Raw genomic sequence first — 27,704 nt, 5'->3', positions numbered from 1 at the left:
TTTAGAGAAAAGTTCAAAATCTGGGATATGAAGAACAAAATTATGTCGTTCAAAGCAGCATTATAACAACTGTGTACACAATTTTTATCTTCTAGGTACACATACAATGTAAGAGGTTGAACAAATACCAGTCATAGCATTATGTGTCTTGAAACCTACTCTCACACCAATGAACATGTGGGTTTTCTTGATGTTCAGAGCGTTTTGAAAACTACTCTCACAATGATGAACATGTGTGTTTTCTTGATGTTCAGAGTGTTCTGAAAACTACTCTCACACTGATGAACATGTGTGTTTTCTTGATGTTCAGAGCGCTTTTGAAAACTACTCTCACACTGATGAACATGTGTGTTTTCTTGATGTTCAGAGTGTTTTGAAAACTACTCTCACACTGATGAACATGTGTGTTTTCTTGATGTTCAGAGCGCTTTTGAAAACTATTCTCACACTGATGAACATGTAGGTTTTCTTGATGTTCAGAGCGTTCTGAAAACTACTCTCACACTGATGAACATGTGTGTTTTCTTGATGTTCAGAGCGTTCTGAAAACTACTCTCACACTGATGAACATGTGTGTTTTCTTGATGTTCAGAGCGCTTTTGAAAACTATTCTCACACTGATGAACATGTGGGTTTTCTTGATGTTCAGAGCGTTCTGAAAACTACTCTCACACTGATGAACATGTGGGTTTTCTTGATGTTCAGAGCGTTCTGAAAACTACTCTCACACTGATGAACATGTGGGTTTTCTTGATGTTCAGAGTGTTTTGAAAACTACTCTCACACCGATGAACATGTAGGTTTTCTTGATGTTCAGAGCGCTTTTGAAAACTATTCTCACACTGATGAACATGTAGGTTTTCTTGATGTTCAGAGCGTTTTGAAATCAGGGTCCAAAGTCATGATATACTATAATGTGCAAATATGAAATACAACCCCCTGCCCCCAACCCTCTATCCCGTTTATAACGCACCCCACCCTCTATCCCGCCCCTCCCCCTCTATCCCGCGCCACACACTCTATCCTGCCCCCCACCCTCTATCCCGCCTCTCACCCTCTATCCTGTAGCCTCCCCCACCCTTTATAATGCCCCCCACCCTCTATAAGGCCCCCCTCCCCAACCCTCTATCCTGTAGCCCTCCACCTTTTATAACGCCCACACTCTATCCCGCTGCTCACCCTCTATAACGCCCCCCCCTCTATCCCATAGCCCCCAACCCTTTATAACGCCCCCCCCCCCTCTACCCCGCTGCTCACCCTCTATCCCATGATCCCACCCTCTATCCCGTAGACCCCCACCCTTTATTACGTCCCCAACCCCCAACCCTCTATCATGTGTCCAAAATCATCATTATCCTAAGAGTGTGAAGATGGTAACTGTAGCTATTAATGTGATGGTCAGGAAAATTTATAAATAAGCACAACCTTAAGTGACAGAAATGATGTACCAAATGTTTCATGGAAATCTGTACCATACTTCTGGAGCTGTTGCATGGACAAAATTAAATTTGTAACCCTGCAAGTACCTCTGCAGGGGTAACATTCCAAATATCAAAAACACTGGCATGAAAATGTATGCATGAGTTTACATCATGGTGACGATATATGTAAATTTCAATGAAATTGGTATGGTGCTTGTTGCCAAAATTGTAACAGCCTGACAGATGGACAAAATGACAGATGGACAGAAAAAGGGATTTCAATAAGTCCTCCACCACCAACCCCCCCTACCATCAATTGTGTTCCTGGTTGTAGAATAGAAAATACAAAATACAAACCTGCAACATAAACTAATATCATCCACTCAACGGTGGTAGCTGGGGCCCCACGGGGCTCTTTAGGTTCAGGGTAGGGAGAATCAGGGATTTTCGTATAATGAGCAATCTCCACTCTTTGAGAGACAAGTATAAGTAAAACTGCAATGTCAACGGGTGAGAAATACAGGACAATAGATTACTTCATATGAATATTTACAGCAGGCAATTCTGACAGATTCACACTGGTTAATACAAAACAAGCCAGTTACATGGAAAAAATCAAAAAAATTATGTTTTTTTACTTGTATTTACAAAAATATGACAGAAGCAAACATTTTTCAATAGCTCCCAAAATAAATCCATAACATCAACTTTGACCTTGTAAGCAATTAAGTGTTAGCTCTTGTGCGAACTGATGGACATAGGATGGTTGTTTATATGGGCGATAATGGAGAGTCCACTTTCCACAACCTGTGAATCTCGTAAGCCACTGGGTACACTTTCAGGTTTCAACACATTTGCATCTGACAGGCATGGCCCATTTAGTTTATTTATTTTTTTTATTGGATTGGTGTTTCATGCTGTACTCAAGAATATTTCACTCATACAACAGCGGCCAGCGCTATGATGCAGGTTGCTTGGCCTATTTAAGCAATGAGAAACTGATCTGTATTCTCACACCAGAGTGGCAATATTCTCTCCTAAAGGAGGTTCGTCACCAACTTTGACATTTCAAGATTAATGACATGTAGCTTGTATTTTTTGGTTTCAGACCCATTTCTGGCACGGTATAACAGTCAGAAAGCCAATTAAACAGGGAAAAAACTTCTGAAACTGAAAGCCTCCTCCATTGTGTAAAGTAAAACATTCAGAAAGCCAATTAAACAAGTAAAAAAATTGTCAAAGTAAAGTGCTTCTACCCAATCAAAACCATCTCCTGTGTAATTAAATACAATATTTCAGTTCAATGTACTTTTTGTCAAGGGATTTATTATGTTCACCCAGGCAATGCGACCTCTGCTAATTCAACACTTGAAATGGACCATTCTGCCATAGAACTGATTTTAACATGTATTTATCTGATTAGGATAACACATATATATTTATATCCAGTAGCAATGACCTTTGGTAGAGGGAGTGCCAATGAATTATACTTGAGAACAAAATGTATACTTACAAAGAAATGTCAAGTATGAGGCGCTATGGCAGATAAACTTGACAAAGGGTTTACGAATGAGCTGACCAATACTGCTCTGTGGGGCAATCATGTACACAAGTGATAGCACAGGGAACATCACCCCTATGGTAAATGTCACAACTAACTTGCATACAACATTCTTTCGACGGAATCCTGGTAATCCAGCATACCACATAGAGGCTAACAACTGCTGGCAGTTGGGGTGAGACACAAACTGAAAAAAAAAAACAAAAAATGTAGCATTAGTGGGTTAATAATTGAATACATTTTGAATTTAAAATGTCTTAAATCAAATGAAAATCATGTTCACTTATATAATAATTATACTCCCCATAATTATGTGGGATTTCTTACCAACTATTAAATAACACTACACTAATAAAGTATAACTGCAGCACAGAGGGGCAACTATATACATGTATTGTAGTCGGTGAAAAATCTAGAGAAGTTTATGTATTTGATTTCTTGAAAATCAGATAAAATTTGACATGTTTTTTCACTAACTTAGTGTAACAAGGTAATAATTAAGTTTGTGAGAAATATTCCATGAAATAGTAGGAGATTTACTGTCAGTCAAATGACATCTGACTTTCAAATGGTAATTTACCCCTGGTTTCATGTAGTGTCATGTTGCAGACACCAAGTATGACACCCACATTGTAAGAGCACATCTAGTGCTAGAGTGCCATTATTGTGACACCTATATAACTAGCACTTTGCCCAGACTTTTAAATACTTCAAAGTGTCAGTAAAGCCATTTTCACACAGTGTGATTTGTTGAATGGACTACTAGTTGCAAGAAAATAGACCAAGCTGCATTTCATATCTCATCTCCACCTGATTTATCAGACTTCACACAGCATCTGTCCCACTTTCACCTGCTGTGATTTACCAGACTCCACATAGCAATTGTCCCACTTTCACCTGCTGTGATTTATCAGACTCCACAAGCATTAGTCCCCACTTTCACCTGCTGCAATTTATCAGACTCCACATAGCAATTGTCCCACTTTCACCTGCTGTGATTTACCAGACTCCACATAGCAAATTGTCCCACTTTCACCTGCTGTGATTTATCAGACTCCACATAGCAATTGTCCCACTTTCATCTGCTGTGATTTATCAGACTCCACCTAACATTAGTCCCACCTTTCACCTGCTGTGATTTATCAGACTCCACATAGCAAATGTCCCACTTTCACCTGCTGTGATTTATCAGACTCCACAAGCATTAGTCCCACTTTCACCTGCTGTGACTTATCAGACTCCACATAGCAATTGTCCCACTTTCACCTGCTGTGATTTATCAGACTCCACATAACATTAGTCCCCACTTTCACCTGCTGTGATTTATCAGACTCCACATAGCAATTGTCCCACTTTCACCTGCTGTGATTTATCAGACTCCACACAGCATTTGTCCCACTTTCACCTGCTGTGATTTATCAGACTCCACATAGCATTTGTCCCACTTTCACCTGCTGTGATTTACAGACTCCACATAGCAAATGTCCCACTTTCACCTGCTGTGATTTACCAGACTCCACAAGCATTAGTCCCACTTTCACCTGCTGTGATTTATCAGACTCCACACAGCATTTGTCCCACTTTTCACCTGCTGTGATTTACCAGACTCCACATAGCAAATGTCCCACTTTCACCTGCTGTGATTTACCAGACTCCACATAGCAAATGTCCCACTTTCACCTGCTGTGATTTACCAGACTCCACATAGCAAATGTCCCACTTTCACCTGCTGTGATTTATCAGACTCCACACAGCATTCGTCCCACTTTCATTCACAATGGGACTTTAGGCTATACCAATTTTATTCTGTGTTTGTGGGAGAGCGATCTCTAAAAACAACAAAAATGGAATAAAAATAAAAATCCAACTTTTAATTTTGTCGTTTTAATGATTTCCTATTTTCTAGGTTTTCTATAAATATGTCTTTGACTTTTTTGTAACAGATTAAATGATTTTTAAGTTTTTATTATTATGTTTATGTGCTTATCCTACACTGAAAACAGATTTATCCTGTAAAACAATTAATGATACATTTGCTCTGTAGTTATTTCCATAATCATGAATTTCGCAAGTTCAAGAGCAATCATGTGTAAACAATTTTTTAATGAATTTGTGATCTACGAATTAAAAGAATTCCTGACACAAAAATTACGCCAAAAATTTCATCAGTATCACTATAAAAGCAGGAGGACAAGCCTCGCAAAATCTCAGTGTGACTGGCAAGATACTGGCACGGTGGTCACAAAAAAGACAAGCTATGCCAGCTTACGACAAAGAGTTGTTTCCCTTCTGCCAGAGGAATCGTGTGAACCATCTTGGTCTTCATAAAGTCTGCTTACAGTGTACACTGAATTCATGTACAAACATATGGGTTTACTTTGGCATTTTCCATTACTAATAGAGCAAGTTATACCTTGACTTTAAAGTGATATATCAACACATTCTTCTCACACCTAAACATGTTTGACCACTTTTGTTCTATTTTTGATGTTCTCATTACCATATGAAATGCCACTTACCACCTCCTGTTTTCAAAATGATATGGCTAAAACATTAAAAAATCAAACAAGTTCCTGTGCACATTTTAATTTCGGGTTTGATATTTCTGGAGCTATAATGGTCCCTATTTGTCCTGCATTCAAGAAACTCTGAAAATGGCAAGTGATAACTAAGTCATAATTAAATTCACCCTGCACATGTGATGCAAAAGTTGTCTATACAAAAGTTTTGTAGTACTAGCTCACCCTACAACAAAAATATCACTTGTATTTGACTTTATGAGACAAAGCTGCTAAGCATCAAAATGGCATCAACATGACCTTCCACTTTTTTTCACTGTGTCTCCAGTAATGACTGGTTGGTATACATGTAGGTTCGATTTCGCTGCATACAGCACATCAACACCGCCTTCTCGTGTTATGCTGATGTTAAAAAACTCATAAGCAGCCAAATTTTAAAGGAAAATCCATCTCCTGTCTTTAATATAGCCACATGGAACCCAAATAAAATTGTGATTTTCCTGTTTGTGCACTTATCTGCTTGAGCATGGGTGTGAATTTTTGCAGTTCACAACTGCCAAGCAATCCTTCTGTAGATCTGAACGAGTCAATAAGACAGTCAATCGTAATCTTATCCTTTACTTTCTTTCCTTTGCCACTCTCACCCACAATGCATCACGGGCTAGTCTGTTTTGTATTGTGAGCTTATCAAATAATTGAATTCATGCTCGCTTCCTCTCCGGCCGTATGTGGGAAGGTCTGCAAGCAACCTGCGGATAGTCGTGGGTTTCACCTGGGCTCTGCTCGGTTTCCTCCCACCATAATGCTGGCTGCCATCGTATAAGTGAAATATTCTTGAGTACGGCGTAAAACACCAATCAAAAAAAAAAAAAAAAAAAATTTGAATTTCCCACCTTCCACTTTAAACACTGCAAAGCAGCTGTACTATGACTATTTTAAGAGGGCAGTCATAACATTGAGCAAAAGGGATCATCACAAATCTACACAATGAAAGGTTTTCTATAATGCAACTTGCAAAATGTAAAAGTCAACAGGCTGTAGACTGTACGTGTCATTGGTGAATGAGCACTTATGTTACTAACTGTTGTGACCAATATAGGCTGTAGGAAATGTCAAAGTTCAACAAGTAAACATGGTCTAGGGAGTAAGTGAGTGCTTGGGGTTTAACGTTGAACTTAACAATTTTTCAGTCAAATGACGAGGACATACAGGTCTACTAAATGTAGTCATCAAAAGGTTGTGGCAAATGTCAAAGTACAACAAACACCTTTGTCAGCTGAATGCACATGTATTATTAAGCCATATGCAGTTAATGTCCATGTTGAACAAGCACTTTTAACTGAGCTTAGTGACCACTTGGCCGTCGTGAAATGTCAACGAAATATAGTAATTAACTATGTCGTAGATGTCGTAACTAATTGTTAACAGTGATGATGCCACCGTCAGTTAAATGTACACTAACAGACAGTAGTCAATGTCAGAGTAGACCATGCACTTATGTAACTAAATATAACCAATATGCTGTAATACATGAAAATGCTGAACAAGCATTTTATATGTAACTAAATGAAAAGTTGAACACATAACACTTTATATGTCATCTGCAGGGTGTTAAAAAAAGGGCATGTAACAGGCTGCACACAGCTGTCCCTGTAGCCGTCTACTTTGGATATTCTGACCACTCAAACCAATTGTAACTGTGAAAGAATCACTTTCAATTCAGCTGCCTGCTTTTGAACTCTGGTCTCCTTCTCTAATTCAAAATGAAAATCCTGCAGCTAAACGTAGTAACCAATAAGACAGTGCATGTTAACACGGAGCAGACACTTGTCAACTGTAACCAACAGGCTCTAGCAAAATGTCAACACCGAGTAGGCACTTGTCAACTGTAACCAACAGGCTCTAGCAAAATGTCAACACTGATCAGGCACTTGTCAACTGTAACCACCAGGCTCTAGCAAAATGTGAACACTGAGCAGGCACTTGCCAACTATAACTAATAGGTTATAGCAAAATGCCAACACTCATCAGGCACTTGTCAAGGGCTCTAGCAAAATGTCAACGCTCAGCAGGCACTTGTCAACTACAACCAACAGGCCACTGCAAAAATGTCAACTGAATGTAGTACCCAACAGCAGTAGCAAATGTAAATGATGATAAAGTGCTTGACAACCAAATGTAGCAACCAGTACATATGCCAACACTGTACAAGCACTTGTCAGCTAAACATAGTAACCAATAACCTGTAGCAAAATGTCAACTAAATGTAGTATCTAATAGTTTGTAGCACATGCCAGTGCTCTTGAAGCATGTGTCAACTACATGTAAATGTACCAATAGTACATGTGCCTAACAGACTGTAGCAAATGTCAATGCTGAAAAAGCACTTGTAATGTTAACCATGATATGCTGCATCAGGTTCACCATGTGTTTTTTTGTGAGGAAGAACTGTACCACTTCCTTACCACATAACTAATGACTTCTATGAATTCATGGACACTATAGCAAAATAATGTCATTTATCCCTGCTAGTCATGTCAGTATATCAAATTGTCAGGTCCTAACCGAATTTTAGCCATCTTGAGAAATACAGTTGATTTAATACTGCCCAGCACAAGAAAGCCTGAGGCTGTACAGGAAGACTTCACGGGTAGTTTTTATGCCGTAAGCTTGATTACTTGACATAAAGCACTGTTGTTAGGGTTACGGATCGAGGTGAGCAAATTGGGAAAAGCGAGCAGGTTACCTTATCTACCACACAGCGGGAACTTGCTGACCTTTTCATCATCTGAACGTTAACAATCCTGGAATCTAACTCGTCAAATTTAATATTTACAAAGCTTCACTTTTTCTAATCTCCTGTTTTCGACATAAGGATATCTACAATAAAAACCCTTCACATGCATGCACTTGGATCACCAGTAGAAGGCTCCAGACATCTGTGGATGTTAAGGCCTGCACAGAAAACAAATACATAGCCCTAACTCATCCTCCCTTCCCTCACCACTGATAAATCAGCCTAGTCGCTGCGACTTTCCTTCAGACGAAAATTTAATTTCCCAGTACATCTTTCTAACAAACCTCTTGTCAAGGCCCAACGGATATCGACAACATGAATTAAAATCTATGGGCACTATAAGGTAATTAAGGAATACAACACTAACAAAAACTCTCGCACACAAGATTTTGAAAAAAGTTTCAAGATGCTGTCAAGCAAAAGTGTACTTAACGACACTGGCATGGATTTGACTCCAATTCTAGGTAGGCTGCTAACTACAAAGGGGAATATATAGAAAAAAGTCGCATTATATAAATAATTATCAGTACTGCATGTACTGTTCAGAACAACACAGCTAACATATTAATGAAATGGGTGCATAATTAATGCTGTATCTGTTGTAAAGAAATCCAAAATGCATCACTATGCTCTAAATTATGACTGTAATTCTTCAACCTTTTCACATGTTTACAAGGTATTTATTCAGGCATATTTTGAAGGCATTAGTCTGTTTTTGACTGATAAAATTACACTTCTTGTGAAACTCTGAAATTGGCCAAGCTAACCAATGTACTTTTTGTTCTCAAAATAAAATTACCAATGTGCATAACTTGCACTGAAAGTTGCTCTTTTACATGCAAAAAGTTTGAGGAATTAGGGTATGGTTTAAAGGAAAACATGTTCCTCCTGTGAATGCTAAATAACACAAAGCTGGCACAGGGCAACATGTTTTCAGCGGCAAGTCACTAGCTCGCCACATGCTAACACTTTCACAGGCTTGTGCTATTCCATCAAAAGTTCATTAGATTTTATTTGTTCAGGAATGACATATAAATATGCAAACAAACCAGCACTGAAATCTAGTTGAGTACACAGAAAGATTTTTATGTACATGTTTTCACTTCATGTTGTATACCCAAAAAAATTTATGGCAGGTCAAACTGGTTCATCATGTCAAAAAGTACAAATAACAGCTGAACAAATATCAAAGGCAAACTCTCAAGTGCTTGCCAAGTAATTCACCTCAATGCAAACTGCACAAAACTGCACGCACTGCTCTTGGATAGCTTTCATTCTCAAAAAAACCCTTCCACTTCAAAAGCAACAAAAAATTAAAAAAAAAATTCAATGACCAGCTGTTACATGCACTTCTAGACCATTAGGATAGATACTGACTGCAATGGCCTGTGATTGTTGCCATACTCAAAATGGATCCATCTGTGGATTCTACCTTGTCAGAATAATCCACTCAAAATGGATCCATCTGTGGATTCTACCTCGTCAGAATAATCCACTATGGATCCATCTGTGCTACATTCTACCTCGTCAGAATAATCCACTCAGTATGGATCCATCTGTGCTACATTCTACTTTTGTCCGAATAATCCTCTCAGTATGGATCCATCTGTGCTACATTCTACCTCGTCAGAATAATCCACTCAGTATGGATCCATCTGTGCTACATTCTACCTCGTCAGAATAATCCACTCAGTATGGATCCATCTGTGCTACATTCCCCTCGTCAGAATAATCCACTCAGTATGGATCCATCTGTGCTACATTCTACCTCGTCAGAATAATCCACTCAGTATGGATCCATCTGTGCTACATTCTGCCTCGTCAGAATAATCCACTCAGTATGGATCCATCTGTGCTATATTCTACCTCGTCAGAATAATCCACTCAAAATGGATCCATCTGTGCTACATTCTGCCTCGTCAGAATAATCCACTCAGTATGGATCCATCTGTGCTACATTCTACTTTTGTCCGAATAATCCACTCAGTATGGATCCATCTGTGCTACATTCCACTCGTCAGAATAATCCACTCAGTATGGATCCATCTGTGCTACATTCTACCCAGTCAGAATAATCCGCTCATAATGGATCCATCTGTGCTACATTCTAATTTGTCCGAATAATCCACTCAGTATGGATCCATCTGTGCTATATTCTACCTCGTCCGAATAATCCACTCAGTATGGATCCATCTGTGCTACATTCTACCTTGTCAGAATAATCCACTCAGTATGGATCCATCTGTGCTATATTCTATCTTGTCCGAATAATTAACTCAGTATGGATCCATCTGTGCTACATTCTACCTCGTCAGAATAATCCACTCCGTATGGATCCATCTGTGCTATATTCTACCTCGTCAGAATAATCCACTCAGTATGGATCCATCTGTGCTACATTCTACCTCGTCAGAATAATCCACTCAGTATGGATCCATCTGTGCTACATTCTACCTTGTCCGAATAATCCACTCAGTATGGATCCATCTGTGCTATATTCTACCTCGTCAGAATAATCCACTCAGTATGGATCCATCTGTGCTACATTCTACCTCGTCAGAATAATCCACTCAGTATGGATCCATCTGTGCTACATTCTACTTTGTCCGAATAATCCACTCAGTATGGATCCATCTGTGCTATATTCTACCTCGTCAGAATAATCCACTCAGTATGGATCCATCTGTGCTACATTCTACCTCGTCAGAATAATCCACTCAGTATGGATCCATCTGTGCTATATTCTACCTCGTCAGAATAATCCACTCAGTATGGATCCATCTGTGCTACATTCTACCTCGTCAGAATAATCCACTCAGAATACATCCATCTGTGCTACATTCTACCTCATCAGGGATAATTCACCCAGGATGGATCCATCTGTACTACATTTTACCTCATTACAATAATCCACCCTCCAAAACCATACCTCAGCACATTCATCATAACATTACACACAATATCTCAACAGTGTTCTAATGTGCCCCTTCCCCCCCCCACACCATCACACACACATCACCTCAGCAATAAAATACACTAATATTCCAAAGGAAAGCTCAGCAATTTTGTTACCTACCACAGACCATCTCAGCAACATTGTAACATTCTGTACAGTGCCTCAGCTATATCCTGTTGTAATGTTTGACATATGAAATCAGTAATACTGCGGTCGACCATGCCACCTCAGCAATATCACATTACAACATTAGACAGTACACCTCAGCAATATCATAGTGGAATGTTCAAAACCCAACCTCAGCAACACTGTAACCTACACTGTATGTACCACACAACACCCCACAGATATCATACTCTATGTAACCTACTACAAAGCACCTCAGCAAAATCACATTGTAACATTCCACATATTGCCTCAGTAATACTGTGACCTACCACTCAGTACATCAACAATATGATATTGATAATATTCATGATATGAAGGAAAAAGTAAGCAATCACATTTATTTTTACTTTAATGTTTTAATTAAACTGTTGTGATGGTTATTTTTCTTCTATGACAACATTAGTTGACCTGTAAACATTTCGTAGAGGAAATACAATACTGCTCTTTGCAACAACGTCCTAGACAACCTTCCTTGTTTAAGGATTCACCGTGATAGCTCGATTCTGAACATGGAATCTCATTGGTCAAAAGTTAATAGTGTGCATGAGAAATAGTCATTAAGACCAATGATTGTCTGAGGGAAAGACTTGAACATTAAAAACTGTTCTCAGATGCACTCAGAGACACACACTGCACTATCTGCCGTGGGACTTCTGGTTTTCTAGTTCATTCTTAATGAAGCTTAAAAACTTTTCCTATAATTGCCAGTAGTTTTTACAAGGAAAGCAATCGAGAAGTAGCCACCCTCTAATGCCCATCTCTGCACAGCTATTCTTGCGTACTCACCATTTTCTGCTTGAACTTAATGGCTAGTTTAAGCCGCGACAGCTTCATGCGTTCCCCTTGCTCTTCAGACGGATTGGACGTATCGTGATTAAGGACAATCTCCAGTTCCTTGGACCCACGAGTTTGCTCCAGCAAATCCACAGCAAAATCCTGACATTTTTTGGACAGTTTTTCATAATCGGTTTTAAATTCGTTTTCCAGTCGGCTAAGGCGGCGTAATTCCCAGCTTAATTCAAATGAAGTCAATATAGGGTCTTTGCTGGACAGACAAATCAGAGACGGACTGGCCAGGGCACGATATGCATTGATGCGGGAACGAGAATGTCTTAAAATGTCATCGGTACAAGCTGCTATACACAATTTGCAACTACAACGTACATCATGAGGTTTGGGAATGCGGTAGCCTCGGTCCAGTAAGATTTTGATAATTTCGTAATTGTCCCGATGTGCGGCAAGAATGATGGGCGTGATGTCTGGTGTGAATGAGCTTGAAGGACAGGATGTCATCAGGGACTGAAACAGACACGAGCAAGGATATGGGATAACAGACAGAGAAATTATGAAGTCATCTTGTCTATTAGCCAGTCTAACTGAGTAGGTCAGTTTCGCTTAAGTAAACAAGTAGGACATAAGTTGGTTATTTATTAGTAAGAGATTGGTTGTGTCATACACCATACATGTATGCCCTTAAATAGATTCACAGTTTTAACACATGTAAGGTTATTTTGTAAGAAACAATCTTGCAACAATAAATAAAATTTACAAGCCAAGCAGACAAATTTACAATCACACCAGTACAAATGTTAATTAATTTAATTAGTCAAATTTGGCCTGATATCATGATTTAACATGACTTTTCAAGTCAGTTGTACAGAAGTCAAATGTACTGTTTTGTAAACATAGATATTAATAACGCCTTTGGAAAGAGGGTCATCCTCATCAAACATACCTCTTCTCCTTTGGTGGCTACTTGATGGACCAGAATAAGCTCCACAGCTTCCACATTCTCCTCATTGATGGCGTGAAGTAACGCATCCCCAATCTCCACATTGTGACTGAGTAGCAACTCGATCATTTCCACATTTTCGTTCTCTATGGCAATCAAGAGGGCTGTCCTGCCAAGTGGGTCCACACAGTTGATGTTGATGGAGTTGGTGATATGCATGGAGTTGAGGTATTGGCGTGTGGATGGAATGTCTCCCCGCTCTACTGCCAGCAGGTACTGCTTTTCCTCATTGGTGAGATCCAGCTCTTTGCGTATCACTCCCATCCCCAGCGAATCCCCTTCTTGGTCCATCCCCAGTTCGTCCATGAGCCGCTGGGGATTCATGAGAGAGTCCCGGTACAGACGGTACACTTTATCCATGCTGAGATCCCCTCCTCAACCCTAAAAACATATAAACATGTCAGATGATTAAGATAGTGCCTTGTAACAATCTCATGAGGTAGACCATGCATCATACACTTAATCCATGTTGATCCGTGTCTGCAAGACTGAGAAAACATAAACATGTCCTTGGCTAAGGTAGACCCTTGTAAAGCTCTTGTGAAATATGTCATGTTCCATACCCTGAATCCTCAACCTGAAGAAAACGAAAACACATCAATTGCTAGTAAATTGAGCCTCATGACTGAGTTATGCAAACATGGGCCTCATCATGCCTCACACTTAAGCCATGTTTAGATCCCTTCCTGAGCTCTGTGAATGCAAAAACACATCAGAAAATTAGTTCATTTGCTTTGATTTGTGTGTGGGATCTATGCTGTACTCAAGAATTTTTCTCTTGTATGATGGTGGTTATCATTAGGATGAAAAAGATCTGAAATTTATCTGCAGGTAAACAACACCTGCAGGCTAAAGTCATCAAATCCATGAGCAGAATGATTGAAAATAACCAATATAGAATGATATCTTACAAGGTAATTAATATTTCTAAATACAGTCCACTATCCAATCGGGACTAGCATATAAAAAATACTTCACATTACTGCAATATGTACATGGATACAAAAATGATTTATGGAAAGCCTTGTTGAAGCAGGAAAACAACATGTCTATAAAGCAAAGAGTACAAAGACTTTAATAACCATTTGATAAATCAATGACCCGCTAGCTTCATGTATATTTACACATATATATGCATTAATGGTTAAACATATATACATGTGTACATGTACAAGAGTATTCAGTCCTGCTATTCAACAGGTCCCTGGCATTGAAATAGGCAGCCTGTCTGTACACCTTACACACACGTTTGCTATGTAGTTTCCAAATGTCTCGTTATTGATTATTTTATTTTGGAGAGCTTTGGTGCGCTAAACCGGGATTTGTCCTCGTTCAAGGACAGCCTCACCTGAGGTAATACTATAGACACATCTTCAACTGATGAGCCTCCCAACAGAAAAGGAAACTAACACTCCAAACTGAATTCTACTTATCACTTGATTACTGTGGATACACCCCTGACTCAGTGGTATAACACGTTCCTGGCCAAAGACCACAACGTCTTGATCAACACGAGTCACCTGTTCTTAATGAGCTCTTGCTGATTTTACTACAATGTATAGCTGCTAAAGCCCAACTGCTGTACGACTGCATGGAGTTTGTAATTGTTACATGCATTTGGAGATACAAGATATTGCAGTTTAATATGCAGCCAAAAAAAAGTTGACTGATCCTTATAGAGAAAACCCTACACTACATTTTAGAAGAGTGTACAACCTTTAATATCCCCTATGCTTAGGCCAGCCAATCTTTGGATTCTGCGATGTTATGGTAAGAGGCACAGTGGGGTAAAAACGTGTATCAGCTATTCTCCTGAGTTTATCTGCCATGCCTGGCACCCTCAGGACTGGTATCTGGTACTGACAGGTGATAGCTGCGCGAAGTAAATTCTCGGGCCAAAAGGACCACCCTCTTAGACAGGACAGAGAGCAAAGATAGTAAAATAACCAGCCCAGTTGAACACTGTCATAAACTATCATTAAATAGATACAGCTTACAGGTACCAGCAGGTCAACACTATTGCCTATAGCTATCAAATAATCCAAAATTCTGCAGAGTAGAAACAGTCTAACACAGTTTCCAAGAATTTTATTTATTACCATTTTCTTATTTATTACTATTTTTGAAGAATAAAAATTTAAAACAGAACAATATAACTAAATCGTCATCACTATATATGAACAATTCTTCAGCATACATATAATAACTACAACTGACCAATCACTGGTATTAAATCTGCCTGACAGATACATGTACATATTTCATTATCAAGATCCAACAACCAATAAGGAAACCTTCTGTCTAAGAAGAAGGCCCACCAAGAACATAACTGTAAATCAACCTGACCATAGTTGAATCTATCATAATTTGCTTGTGAAAATATCTTGGGATTAATTTATATACATTTCCAAGTATCCTGGGAATTTGAGTATATACATGTGTCACTCAACAGGATGCCAATTAAGCCTCTGACACTGGTTGGCTAGTCAGTTTACAGCCCTGTAATAGTGTGGTATATCTTAATCCAGCTCTTATTAGGTGCCTGGCAAAGAGTGATACAGGTAGTTTATTCAGGATGATACGATTTCCTGCAAACATAAACACGAGTATATACCTGTAGCCAACCCTAATTCCTGAACTTTGAACATTATAGAGCAACTTTCAGGGCAATTTATGTACATTTACAATTAGATTTTGGGGACAAAACTACATTGATTGGATTTGCCAATTTCAGGGCTTCACATAAAGTATAATTTTATCAGTCTGCACAGAATAATGCCCTCAGAATATGCTTGAATAAACACCTTGAATACATGCAAAAGCGTTCTTGAGCAAGGTGTTACAAAGTGATACCATTTACTAGTGTTACATTTTTAAGAAAGATTGATTTACGCAGTGTGTTCTTAAAAGACATCATGACAAGAAGAGGTGAGAGTGTAACATATACATTTAATGAGTCTTTACCATATTTAATTGGTTTCCTCTGGAGATATCACATGGTTACATATCCCAGCGACAAACAAACCCAAAGGGGCATTATATAAAGATAAACAGAGAAGTAGAAATTCTGGCATATATGTGAGTTATTATAGCTAAACACTTTATCCCAATTAGTCAACTATATAACCTGAAGTACTGCCAATTGTAGCCACAGTTTCAGGTAATACCAGTTCTATGAACTGGCGATACTTCAGGTTACGTAGTTGACTAATTGGGATAAAGTGTTTAACTATAATAGCACCTGGAAATGAGCCTCCGGATTGAATGTGTAACATTGTATCTTTATGAAAGTATAAAACACTATATACAGCACAGAGAGTAAAAGCAGCAACGACAGTGTGATAATTGGCAAATGGTCACACGTAACTGGTGAATAACAGAATTAGGTAAAAAAAAAATATATATATATATATATACACTGATTATAACTGCAATATATTACACATCAATGGTGTAGAATTACCCAAAATCACAAATAAACATACAAACACATTAGACCCACAGTCCAGTTGGATTGAAACTCAGGTATTCTGCTCAACCGAACTACACACAATAAAGCTGGGTGACCCAAAAAAAGGGTCATGAAAATGATGTTATTTTCCAGTTCTCAGTTGCTTTGGAAAAGGTCATGTTCTTTTAGAAGATAACTTGTCTTGGGAATAACAGACATTTCCTCATTCTCCATAGCACTCAATGGCTCTGGCTTACGTAACAATACAGTAGTAATCAGTACATGGTGGAGATGGGTTAGAGACATACTGCACAGAATGTAAAGGCCAAGTCTAGAAAAAAAAACCCAACAAGAACAAAAAACAAAGAAACAATATGGCTGAAAGAAGATGACCTGTATTATGGAATTCAACATGTTTTTTTGTTTTTCAACGAATGACTGACTGTACATAGCATTAGTGGTTTGTTCGTTGTTTTTTGTTCAGAACTGATTGCTTGTAACAAAAAAAAGGGGTACGTGTTTTTCAGACAGATTTGCAGATAATACGAATGATTCTGAATCCGATTTCAACACCTGATTAATTTGGTGCTGATGAAATTTGATTTTTCAAACCAGCAACAGATTTGATTGATTAATTTATTTCATTGTTTCTGAATATTAAACTCAAGAATTTTTCACTAATACATGTACTATGTCGGTCATAGGTGATTATAGGTGAACCAAACTGGAGAGTCTGGGGTAAACCAACAACCTTTTGTAAATATTGGTAAAAAGATAACTGAATATTTCTAACTTGGAGCATTTAACGATTATGCATTGTTACAAATTGTTTGTGATTGTCGGGATATCTAAATCACACCATGGTGAACATGTATACTATATTGGTATCCTAGCTATCCACCCATAATGCCTTTGAATTTACTCTCTAACATCAGCCAATATTTATACAATCAACCCTTTATATTGTTTTAGGTATGTCCCAATGAACCGTTCAATAATTCACCACAACCAACCGATGCATCTATTTAAGAATGTACAATAACACAAATGTACAGCACTGAACTGATTCTGCCTTAAGTAAAAATATACTAAAAGATTTAAACTCCAGTCTCCTTTGAAGTCATTGCAGGCAAATAATCCAGACAATGAAGATTTCATTGAGGTCTCCCGCAACTCTCGCAGTGTCAGATCCAGCAAATGTTACAATTCTACGTGATTTGATTGCTCTGAGAACAGTTATACTGCCCGAGGCTGTAGGAGGCAGAGACATGCACACCTGTAGGGCTCTACGTGCTTTGATCAAAAGCTGTACAACACAGGTGTTACTCTCAGATCAATAACAGATATCCTGCATCTGGGTATTGATTGATCATAGATTGACAAAGACACCACGGAGTACATACATCCAGCTTATCATGACATTTAAAATGTAACATTTGTCCATACTTGCCTGGTTTCAAGGAAATGCACTTATAATGAAGGTGCCAAACACACTGTCTAAATTGCTGTCAAGAAGACTATAAAAATCCATTCATGATCTGTTTGTGTTCTTAGGGCAGCATACACATCAGCAGAGAATACATGTTTTATGAGTTAAAAATAAGAGAACTCGTCGCAATACACTGAGACTAATCAGCCTGCGTCACATTGAAACCAGCGCTTTTGAAAAAATCAATACTTTTCTGCCACACGCCATCAATTAATTCACAGGAGTTATGAACTCGCAGGAAAACCCTACATGATGAAAACAAAGTTGCCGAGTTGTAAGTTTATCGGAAATCCTTGACAGAAAAGCTGTTAGTATTTGCAGTTGATCATTTATGAGAAATAAGACTGTACATTCCTGGGAAAGCTCAATTTTCCAGATAGCCCTTGTTAACAGTCACATTTAGAACGTAATTAAATTATACGAAAAACTACTGAATAAAAAGACTGCACTGTGAATTACTTAATGAAAAACTCCTGAGTGGTGGTGAAAATTAACTGGTATTTGTAAACTTTGATGGGGATTGAGTGTGGAAGGATATTAATCCATGCAAAACATCTGTTACGGTTACAAGTTTCTAATTTAAGTACTATAGGTCACAAATTTAATTACAAGGTTGCAAATGTCTATTTTCACTGAACTATTACACTGAATTCATTAAAATGGAATTTTCAACCATAATTTCACAGGTTATTTCTATAGCACTTCACTTAAATTATATATATAACAACTGCTGATAGGATACGCCGCATTAATGCAAATGTCTGAACACGGCACGTCATTAAACAGCTCAAGGTATTCAACGGCACTTTTAATTTATTATCATCACAAATTAAGGTTGCTTATACGTGTTATATGAAAAAATAGGACAAAATGACAAGATAATCATAAAATAGCAAGATATTAAAAAAAAAAAAAAAATAGCCAGACATTAGGATAGAATCTGGAGCCTGGATGGTTATTATTGTACACTGTCTAGGGCTGCCCTTACTGTACTCTGGCTAGCACAATGCGACGACTTGCTTTCTCTCCAAATAAACCACAACAGCAAGCCTAGACCACAGTAAGCCTGGAGACCCTAGAAATAGTGCACAGAGGCCAATTCATCAATGGCTGCCTTTTTTCAATTCCAAATCCATTTCCCTCAAGTTTCCTTCATTGATTCCTGAAAGTCTTCATCTGATGTCTGTTTGCATAACCGACCTCCAGACTATGTTATCAAACTACCTCAATTTGTTTTACACTATTTTTTTCCTGGCTGGTTCATCACTTCTTCGCACAACGTTGAATGCATCTTGCACAGCTGGACGGCCAAGTAGGTTACAGCACTAGTGCCATCAAAAAAAGACATGAAGATTTGAGCCTGGCAATAAACTGTAATACATAGTCCATTTCTGGCTTATGATTTATTTTCTGACAGTTTTAGAGCCTAAAGCGTCACATTTTAAGCTCGTTACAACAGGTTTGTTACAATGCCGCAAATATTTTCTGCTTTTTGCATGCATCTTTAATGCCTAAAATTGGTCAACAATTTTTCCTCAGAAATATGACCAAACTGTTTATATTTGAATAAAACTGTGTATAAAACATTAACCATTCAGTACAGAGGGTTACCACAGCACAACAGCAAATTATTATCTTTTAAAATTTACAAAAATTAAGAAGGGCTCCATTTTAGTACATTACATCATACAAAACCATCACACTTGGTAAATTCAAAACTGTTTTCACATATTTACCAATTATTTCATTTATTTCATGAAGAAGCTTTGTGTATATACTAATTATACTCTGGACCCACCTGACCCATTTCCTCAGGTGTTCTGGGTGCAGACGCAGTGGGGCAGATGAGTGAATGGTGAAAATTATAGCATGAGAACTTGTTACATTTAATCACAGGCTGGCCTAACAGGAAGCTCGACATAAGTCTGTCAGGCTAATAACACCATTCAACGACCGCAGTACAGGAAGAGGAAACATTTAACAGTGGCCACTTCCTAGCATCGTACACCGCCTGCTGTAGGTGAGCTGATATTTCCATTGCTACTGAGGCGTCACACCCTGTAACTGTAGGCGCACACCATGCCACATGCCTAACTCCACACTCATTCAAGAGTTCTATACCCAGGCTTCTATATACCCTAAAGGTATCTCCTAGCATTTATATTTCATAATCCGTTTTGTAAAAACGAAGTGTTGGCAATGAGTCAAAGATAATTCCTCAGGCAGTCTGGGGTTTAAGCACTCCCATCAAACAGTTATGACAAAATGTGCTGGAGATGTTATCGTAGATATTGGTAAATGACCAGTACTTCTTGCGACAATCATGCTTATGGCCTGCTAAATAATCACTGTGACCTCTTAACTCAGTCTATGCTGACAACGTGGCCAGCTCCTCTTCTCATCCTGCCAGTAAAATATCGGGCACATAAATCGACAAGCATTTATATGGGGGAATTTCTCAGGGAAGGGCTTACAGACTGCCACAGACTGTTGGCCGTACCTTCCAATACACAGCCCATAAAATCTGCCTTCCTGCCACTGACATCCATCCATCATAGAATCACAGCATTTAAACTGCTTACTTTTCTTTTATACTCTTTTCATAATTACAGCTTGCTTGTCAGATTTGTTCATTCTGGTTTCATACCAAAAGTTGCTTGCCACATTTCCTCGTATCTCACATTAGATGGAACCAAACTTCAAGACTATGTATGGACACATTCTGAAATTTGCACAAATACCTCCATGTATTAATCATCAATCTCATGACTGATAACAAAGCTTCAGGACTCAGGTGTAAAAAAACTATACACCGTCTTCACACCTGTGTAAATCTTAAGCTTAAGCTGCACCAATAAAAGTACCATCAGGGGAGAAAAAAATTAAATAAGCTGAATTTGAATTGATTTTCCTTAAAGTCTCTATTTAATGAGGATAAATCCCTTTGTCTTTTCATGGTTAACACTGTCCATACTTCAAAACCCACTGTTTTATCAGATTAAAAGATTACAGTGCCAGTAGCCTACAGAAAGCTCAATGCTACAGATGTTATTAAAAGAAACCAAACTAGTAAATACCAGACCAGGGGAAAACTTTTCAGAAAGGCCATATTGGAAATGATGTTGAAGGACGTGCATGCCCAATGGCTTATTACTTGTTTGGCTGAACAGTGAGTCAAAGTTTTCTCTCCAAGTGCCTTTGGCAATCCTGCCATGACAATTGTGTCTTCTAAAGACTACTAGCTGAGCCAAGCTTTTCTCAGAATGCTGCTGAAAACAGAAGCACACCCAGCACAACACTGCTGAGCAAGCCAAACGATTTGGTGAAGAATGGAAAACAATCTTCATGGGTTCCTTAATTCCAACTTTGCTGGAAATTACGCCACCTCTTGACCTGGATGCTTTTTCCACGGCAACCACCACGGCAAACTATTGATGGCGCTCTGTCTGGAAAGTGGAAGGGAAAGTGGGAGGTGGAAGGGCAGGCCACTGCACTCTTTCGTATATTCTAGAAAGGTACTTTTGAGCTCAGCCTGTATCGCCTGGTACGAAGGATAACTATTGTGTTGGTTCGTAGATCTTTACCGATGATGGAGAAGAGAATGTCAGGAGAAGCATTACAGTAATCCATGCTGAATGGAGGCCGAATACAATCAATAGCATCATGATATAAACATCCCAGTTAAGGAGACAATAGCGGGTTAAGGCCTGGGCTCATCCGAGCATACAGCCAGCCCTGGCCACCTCAACGACCTATCCGATTACCAGCCTAGCTCATCAGCTATTGAAGGAAAGAATTTAACCCTTTGGTGTCCGTTTACCTCCGGTGAATTTTCATATCACACTCACTAGCAAAAGGTTCACCGAATGCAATGACATTTCCAGAACAACAGAATCTGATCAAATATGCTTGATTAATTTCTCTAGGCCAGGCCCTGTCACAATATTTGCAATTTGTGTTTTTATTTGATTGGTGTTACCCATTGAACCCGCAAAATTTTGGGACTAAGACAGTTAATAAACTCCCTGTCAATGGCCGTATTATCCAATAATGTATATGTAAGTATATACTTTAACAAAGTAAAACAGGTGAACTTCTAACCTTGACTTTTGTGATTTCCTTTACATTTCATTCTTCATATCTACAGATAAAGACCTCTCACATCTGCAAAATGTTTTCGTGCAAATAGAAATTTAAGTACATTGAACATCATACAATGTTGAAATACAATAGTGTCTAATGCACAAGCCATGCACAAGCAATACACAAGCAAAAACTTTGATTTTTCTGCAACTTGATAAATATTTATTTAAGTATTACTAATTTATCAAGAGTTGACACATGAAATTATACAAGTAAACATATGAGTTTCCACTGAAATAAGGCTGGAGTCTTTTGCTGTCTAATACATTTCAGTTGAGCCACGGATAATGAGTTTAGTTCCAATGAACATAAAAAAAGAATTTTACAGCAAATGAATTTGTAAAAGGAGAAAAAAACAACAACAATTACATAATGCAATTATGGATGTATTATGCAGGAAAAAATTACTTCACAGTGATAATCATGATCATTAGTCTTGCATAGAGGCAGATTAATTTGGGTTTTCCTAATAATGTTTTGATGGCAATTTGGATGAATTAGCATCTATCCACAACATTCTTATACTAATTTTATTACAGGCATCTGCTTAGCTTCCAAAGAGATTTAAAAGTTATACCGATGCCGATGAATTATATTACAAAACAGACATAATTACATAAATTTTTAAACAGAACATTTGTAATCGCAATCACCATAATGTAACTGTTATAAAGAGGAAGGAAAAATCTAATTTCCTTACACAGCTTTCAACAAACATTCTGATATGCATTTGCCAGATACTGTTCACAAACACAGAAAATGCAACTTCAGACAAAAGGTATTTGTGTTTTTTTTTGTTTATCTGACACTTAAAATTGACGTTAACACAAAATGGGCTTTACAAACACCAAACATTCCAAAGCTTTAAGACAAACTCAAATCACCAAATTACATGCTGTTCAGGAATTATTTCGGCTGTGTGGATAGGCAGCTTATTTATGACAATGAAGAAAGCCACAAAAATTTAATTCCTTTATTTATTTGACTGTCGTTTTACCCTTTGCTCAAGAATACTTCTCTTATACAATGGCAGCCACCACTATGTGGGAGAAAACCGAGCAGACCCAGAGGACACCCACGACCATCTACAGGGAAGAGGAAGCCAGCATTAGGTGCACAAGAATCAAGATGAGGGCAAAACATTGAATGTACATGCTTTCAATTATTTGGTTTGGGTTTGACACTATATTGAAAAATGAGAGTATGAGAGTGTAGATTTTTTTTAATGCTTCTTAAAATGTCAACTAGCATGTTAAGTTTCCAGCCACTAGAACATGGCAGTGGTGTTTTCAGTGACTATTTGTATTTTGATGTATTGTATAATAGGATCACTGCATTGTTGTCATTAAGAAAGACACTGATAACATTCCTGGAAATAAGTCAACAATCACCTTATGTCATACTGAAGGATAACTTAAACATGTAAACTGGAGTTTTATAACCATGAAAGCACAGAACAATTCAACATATTACATGCATCGTGCACCTGCACTTATACATGTACGTTCTTCTGTATACCAGTAATATGTCGGGTCATAAATTAAATATGTCTATAGTACATGCAGAACACCTGAGTAACCAAGTCAACTCACCAACTTCACAAGAACTACAAAGTTTCCAGATCATTAAAATGTCCATATGACAGGAGAGATCATCCGTGCAGGCATCCATCCAGCAGATAAAGATGAACATGTACACAGAAGTGTACCCCAAAAATCTGGCCCCTGAGCTGATGCCAATATCTGACCACAGAGTGTATGTACCTGCTGTCTCATGACAAGAAGTGACATATCTCAGCCTACAGCAGCCCCTCCTCCACAGGGGAGAATGGAGTAAGTTGTCCCAGGTCTGCAGGCCCCTGATGGAGACTCAAATGAGCCATACACAGCTATTAGATGGCTGCAGCATGACCAATGGACCTCTAGTGGCCGCCAAAGAGCAATTAGGTGAGAAATTACGAATAACCAAGCGGGCTGAGATCAGCGTCATCTCTAGACATACCAAGGGAGAGCACTGATACTTTGCACGATGACAGATCACCAATGTGCCCTGATGGCACTAATACTCACGTGATAAGTTCTATCGGAGGCTTGGATGCCATCTAGTGACAATCATCTCATTGTATTATACCAGCGAGGCTTGTTCACTCAAGTCTTCAGAGACAATCTGCGCCATAATCTGGCACACTCCAGGAGCAATTAGTAATCACAATACTCAATACATTGGTAATCAAGGGCTCGCAAGAGTTTAAGGGTCAGAGGTAGTTTAGGGTTGTTCAACAGGCAATCTGATAAGCCAACAAAACCATACCACAATCTGCCACACAAGATTTACCTTATTATCACAGATACAGCAATGGATGCATTGATTTTTTGATTAACACCTACAATTATTCACCAATAATCAAGACTAATCAAGGCCACTGTGGATATTCAATCTATTAGCAGGTTAACCTGATTAACATATTAAATGATGTCTTTCTTACTATTATTTACCCTGGGTGACATGTACTAATTCCACAGATGGCCAAACAAGAAATTTTAATGTTTCAAAAATGATCACATTTATCTCAGTTTGGGACAATATATGAAACGATACTTTTCATAAACTTCACTACAATGGTGATTAAGCTAGTAATTAAGCAACAATGATATGGTGGGTAAGAATGATTAATGACCCTTGCATGGGAACCAAAATGTGTAAGAATCTTAATTTGTGATCTAGCATGTTTTTATGACTACTTACAAAAATAATGTATGTATCTGAAAATGCCAGCCTGCAGTCTATCCTCAAGAAAAGATCTACACCAAACTGGATACTGCACACTTTTATCCATAGGATACTAGTATCCATGTCACATGCAGTCAAACAAAAGCAGATGGTACGCAAAATCACATTTGATTGATGGGGCTAGATGAAACATTTGGTTCAAACAGTTCTACATAGCAAGAAGTTTGTGAAGCTAGAAATGAGTAAAGCCCGAATCTTCTCACATACCCAACAAGATTGCAGAGAGAGATATTAATGTCACAGAGACTATGATTCAATCACATCAACATGAACTAACAAAATGAAATACTTTATTAAAATTGTATCTAGCTTCCTAATTATCTGGTAACTGCTCTGTCAGTTTCATAGATTTGGACAAAGCTTACAGAAATTAATTTATTTACAAGCTAATTTAAATCAAATAAGAAGTTTTGTCATGTTTCATCGATGCCACAGTTAAATATTCACTCTCAACTGGAGTCAGAAACAGATTATATGTTAAAAATGTTGCATCAGGTGATTGTCATGAAATGTTTCTTACAAAAACAAAGGTTACTCAAAAAATAACAAAAAATTCACAGTGGATACTGGTAAGGCAAAGACCTCATACATACACACATCTACTGATAATATTAACACAGGTTGATTTTTATTCACCAGGCCTACAATTGATGTAAAAATACCTTACTAGGACTAATGGTCAATTTTTAAAAAAAATATTTGTAAATCATGAGCTATTGTCTAACCCATATGTGTAGTATACAAAACAATATTCATTCTGCTGATTAGCACCTGTAAAGAAAATACTCTATCTTATAACAAATCTCCATCAGGGGTTGCAAAACTCCCACCCACCTGAGAAATCATTATACCTGATCAATTAAAGGGGGTAACAGGTGTGAAGCTGAAGTTCAGGGTCTGCCCCCTCCCCAGGAGTTACATAACAGGTGATTGAATTAACTGTAGACAATATGCTCCTGTCTGTGTGAAAATAGTCCCAGTCACAACACAATGGTTATATGTACCTCCCCTCCTCTGAGGAATCAGGTTGCCTGTGCACAATTCTAAAGTTTCCTATTCTGTCATGTATATCATGAGGTTCAAATATCATTTCCGATTAACTGAAACTTCATGATGCTGCAGCACTAGGAACTAATTCCAAACCATGTAATAAATGGACGTTCTAAAAAAACCAAAAAAAAACCCCCAAAAACAACACCTTTGCAAAACAAACTGGTTCTAATGACACAATACATTTAGTCAAGATTTAGGTGAAAACTGATTATCTAACTGTAACAGGAAAACCAGTTGATACTATTGTTCTAGCACTTTTGCTGCATTCCATTCACCTTATAGTATACTACTGCTACATTTATCGGCTATTGCTGTGATACAAGCACTTAATTTACATACATCTTGGCAAAATGTTTTGATTTCTTTCCGAACTTATTGACGTGGTCACATTTTTTTGGAGGTGGGGGAGGGGTGGGGGGATACAAAAGGCTAAACTTATATTTACCAGATACAGAAAATGGCCTTTCTAATTAAAATACCGGTCGGCCAAAATGTGTGGATGAAGTATCCATGTCTGAACGTTACCAAACAACACATTCCAGCAAATAATCATAATAAATGTTTGTGTACAAGCTGCAGCGAATCGAGCACGTCTGTGGACAAATTATCTGTATACAAGCTAGGACACGAAGAGGATACACTCTTAGGTACATACACATTGATCCAGCAAGATAAACCTGATGCTCCTCTGATATTTGCAATATAGATTAAGCAAATAAAGGCTGAATACAGGAGAAATATAGGTATATAGGCCTGACAAAAACAGACAGGTGAGCCTTAAAAAGCATTTTTGTGTTGTGTAAATTGTGTCCTTGATCAAAATGTCCGGGATATGTCAGAGCATGAATTAAAAACAAAGAAGAAAACAATAATTCTTACTGGAAAAAATCTTACAAATATATAAGTGAAAGCATTAAAAGGTGGACATTTATTTATAGTCATGGAAGACAACCAATAACAAATTGATATTAGTTCTAAACTCATAGAAATACTAAAACTGCACATGTTGCTCTGAATGTTATGAAGCTACATGTATTGGTATTTACAGTAATGCAAGATAAAAAAGGCTTAAAACAAAAAGTTTCCAGTCACAAAATTCACTGATATGTCAGTGCAATTTTTGAAATATTTACCGATTTAAGAACACAAGAACCTGAGGCAGTCCATTTTTGAAGAGTCTCAGCTTTACAGGAAATAATTCTTTTTTTTACATCAATGGTATTGTATGTCTGATACCTGATAATCACATAGGCACGCCAATAAATTGATCTCATACAACTGTCCTTGTGTAGCAAAAAGGACATTACTATACATACAATGGTTTCAAACTTACAGAGTTCTGACTAACCAGTCAGTGTGTTTCTTACATGCACCATAATAATACTATAACAATATTTTCTCATGTTTTTTTTCTTCATCTCAAAAGCCATGAATAATTTCTTCTTAATGCCATCAAAATACACATAAATCTACACATGAGAACCTCTGCAGGCATCAGATGTCATGCATGAACTGGACTGAGACAGAGGTTGGATCAGGGTTTAGATAAAACATTTGACAGACA

The 27,704-nt window shown here is 38.0% G+C and overlaps 1 protein-coding gene across 2 annotated transcripts in view; it reads right to left on the bottom strand.

Annotated features, from left to right (window-relative positions):
- Positions 1–27,704, bottom strand: part of LOC135472373 (transient receptor potential-gamma protein-like) — a 158,761-nt gene that overhangs the window by 12,667 nt on the left and 118,390 nt on the right. For both annotated transcript variants that reach the window (XM_064751846.1, XM_064751847.1), the window contains 4 exons: positions 13,158–13,595; positions 12,209–12,721; positions 2,935–3,169; positions 1,779–1,916 (listed from right to left, as the gene is read on the bottom strand). In XM_064751846.1, coding sequence (XP_064607916.1) covers positions 1,779–1,916; positions 2,935–3,169; positions 12,209–12,721; positions 13,158–13,574 — 1,303 coding nt within the window. In that variant the 5' untranslated portion in view covers positions 13,575–13,595. The remainder of the gene's footprint in view (positions 1–1,778; positions 1,917–2,934; positions 3,170–12,208; positions 12,722–13,157; positions 13,596–27,704) is intronic.

The sequence above is a fragment of the Liolophura sinensis genome, chromosome 8 (genome assembly GCF_032854445.1).
Source record: "Liolophura sinensis isolate JHLJ2023 chromosome 8, CUHK_Ljap_v2, whole genome shotgun sequence".
Lineage (NCBI taxonomy): Eukaryota > Metazoa > Mollusca > Polyplacophora > Chitonida > Chitonidae > Liolophura > Liolophura sinensis.
The sequence above is the reverse complement of the archived record's forward strand: the minus strand, read 5'-3'. Positions and strand labels throughout refer to the sequence as shown.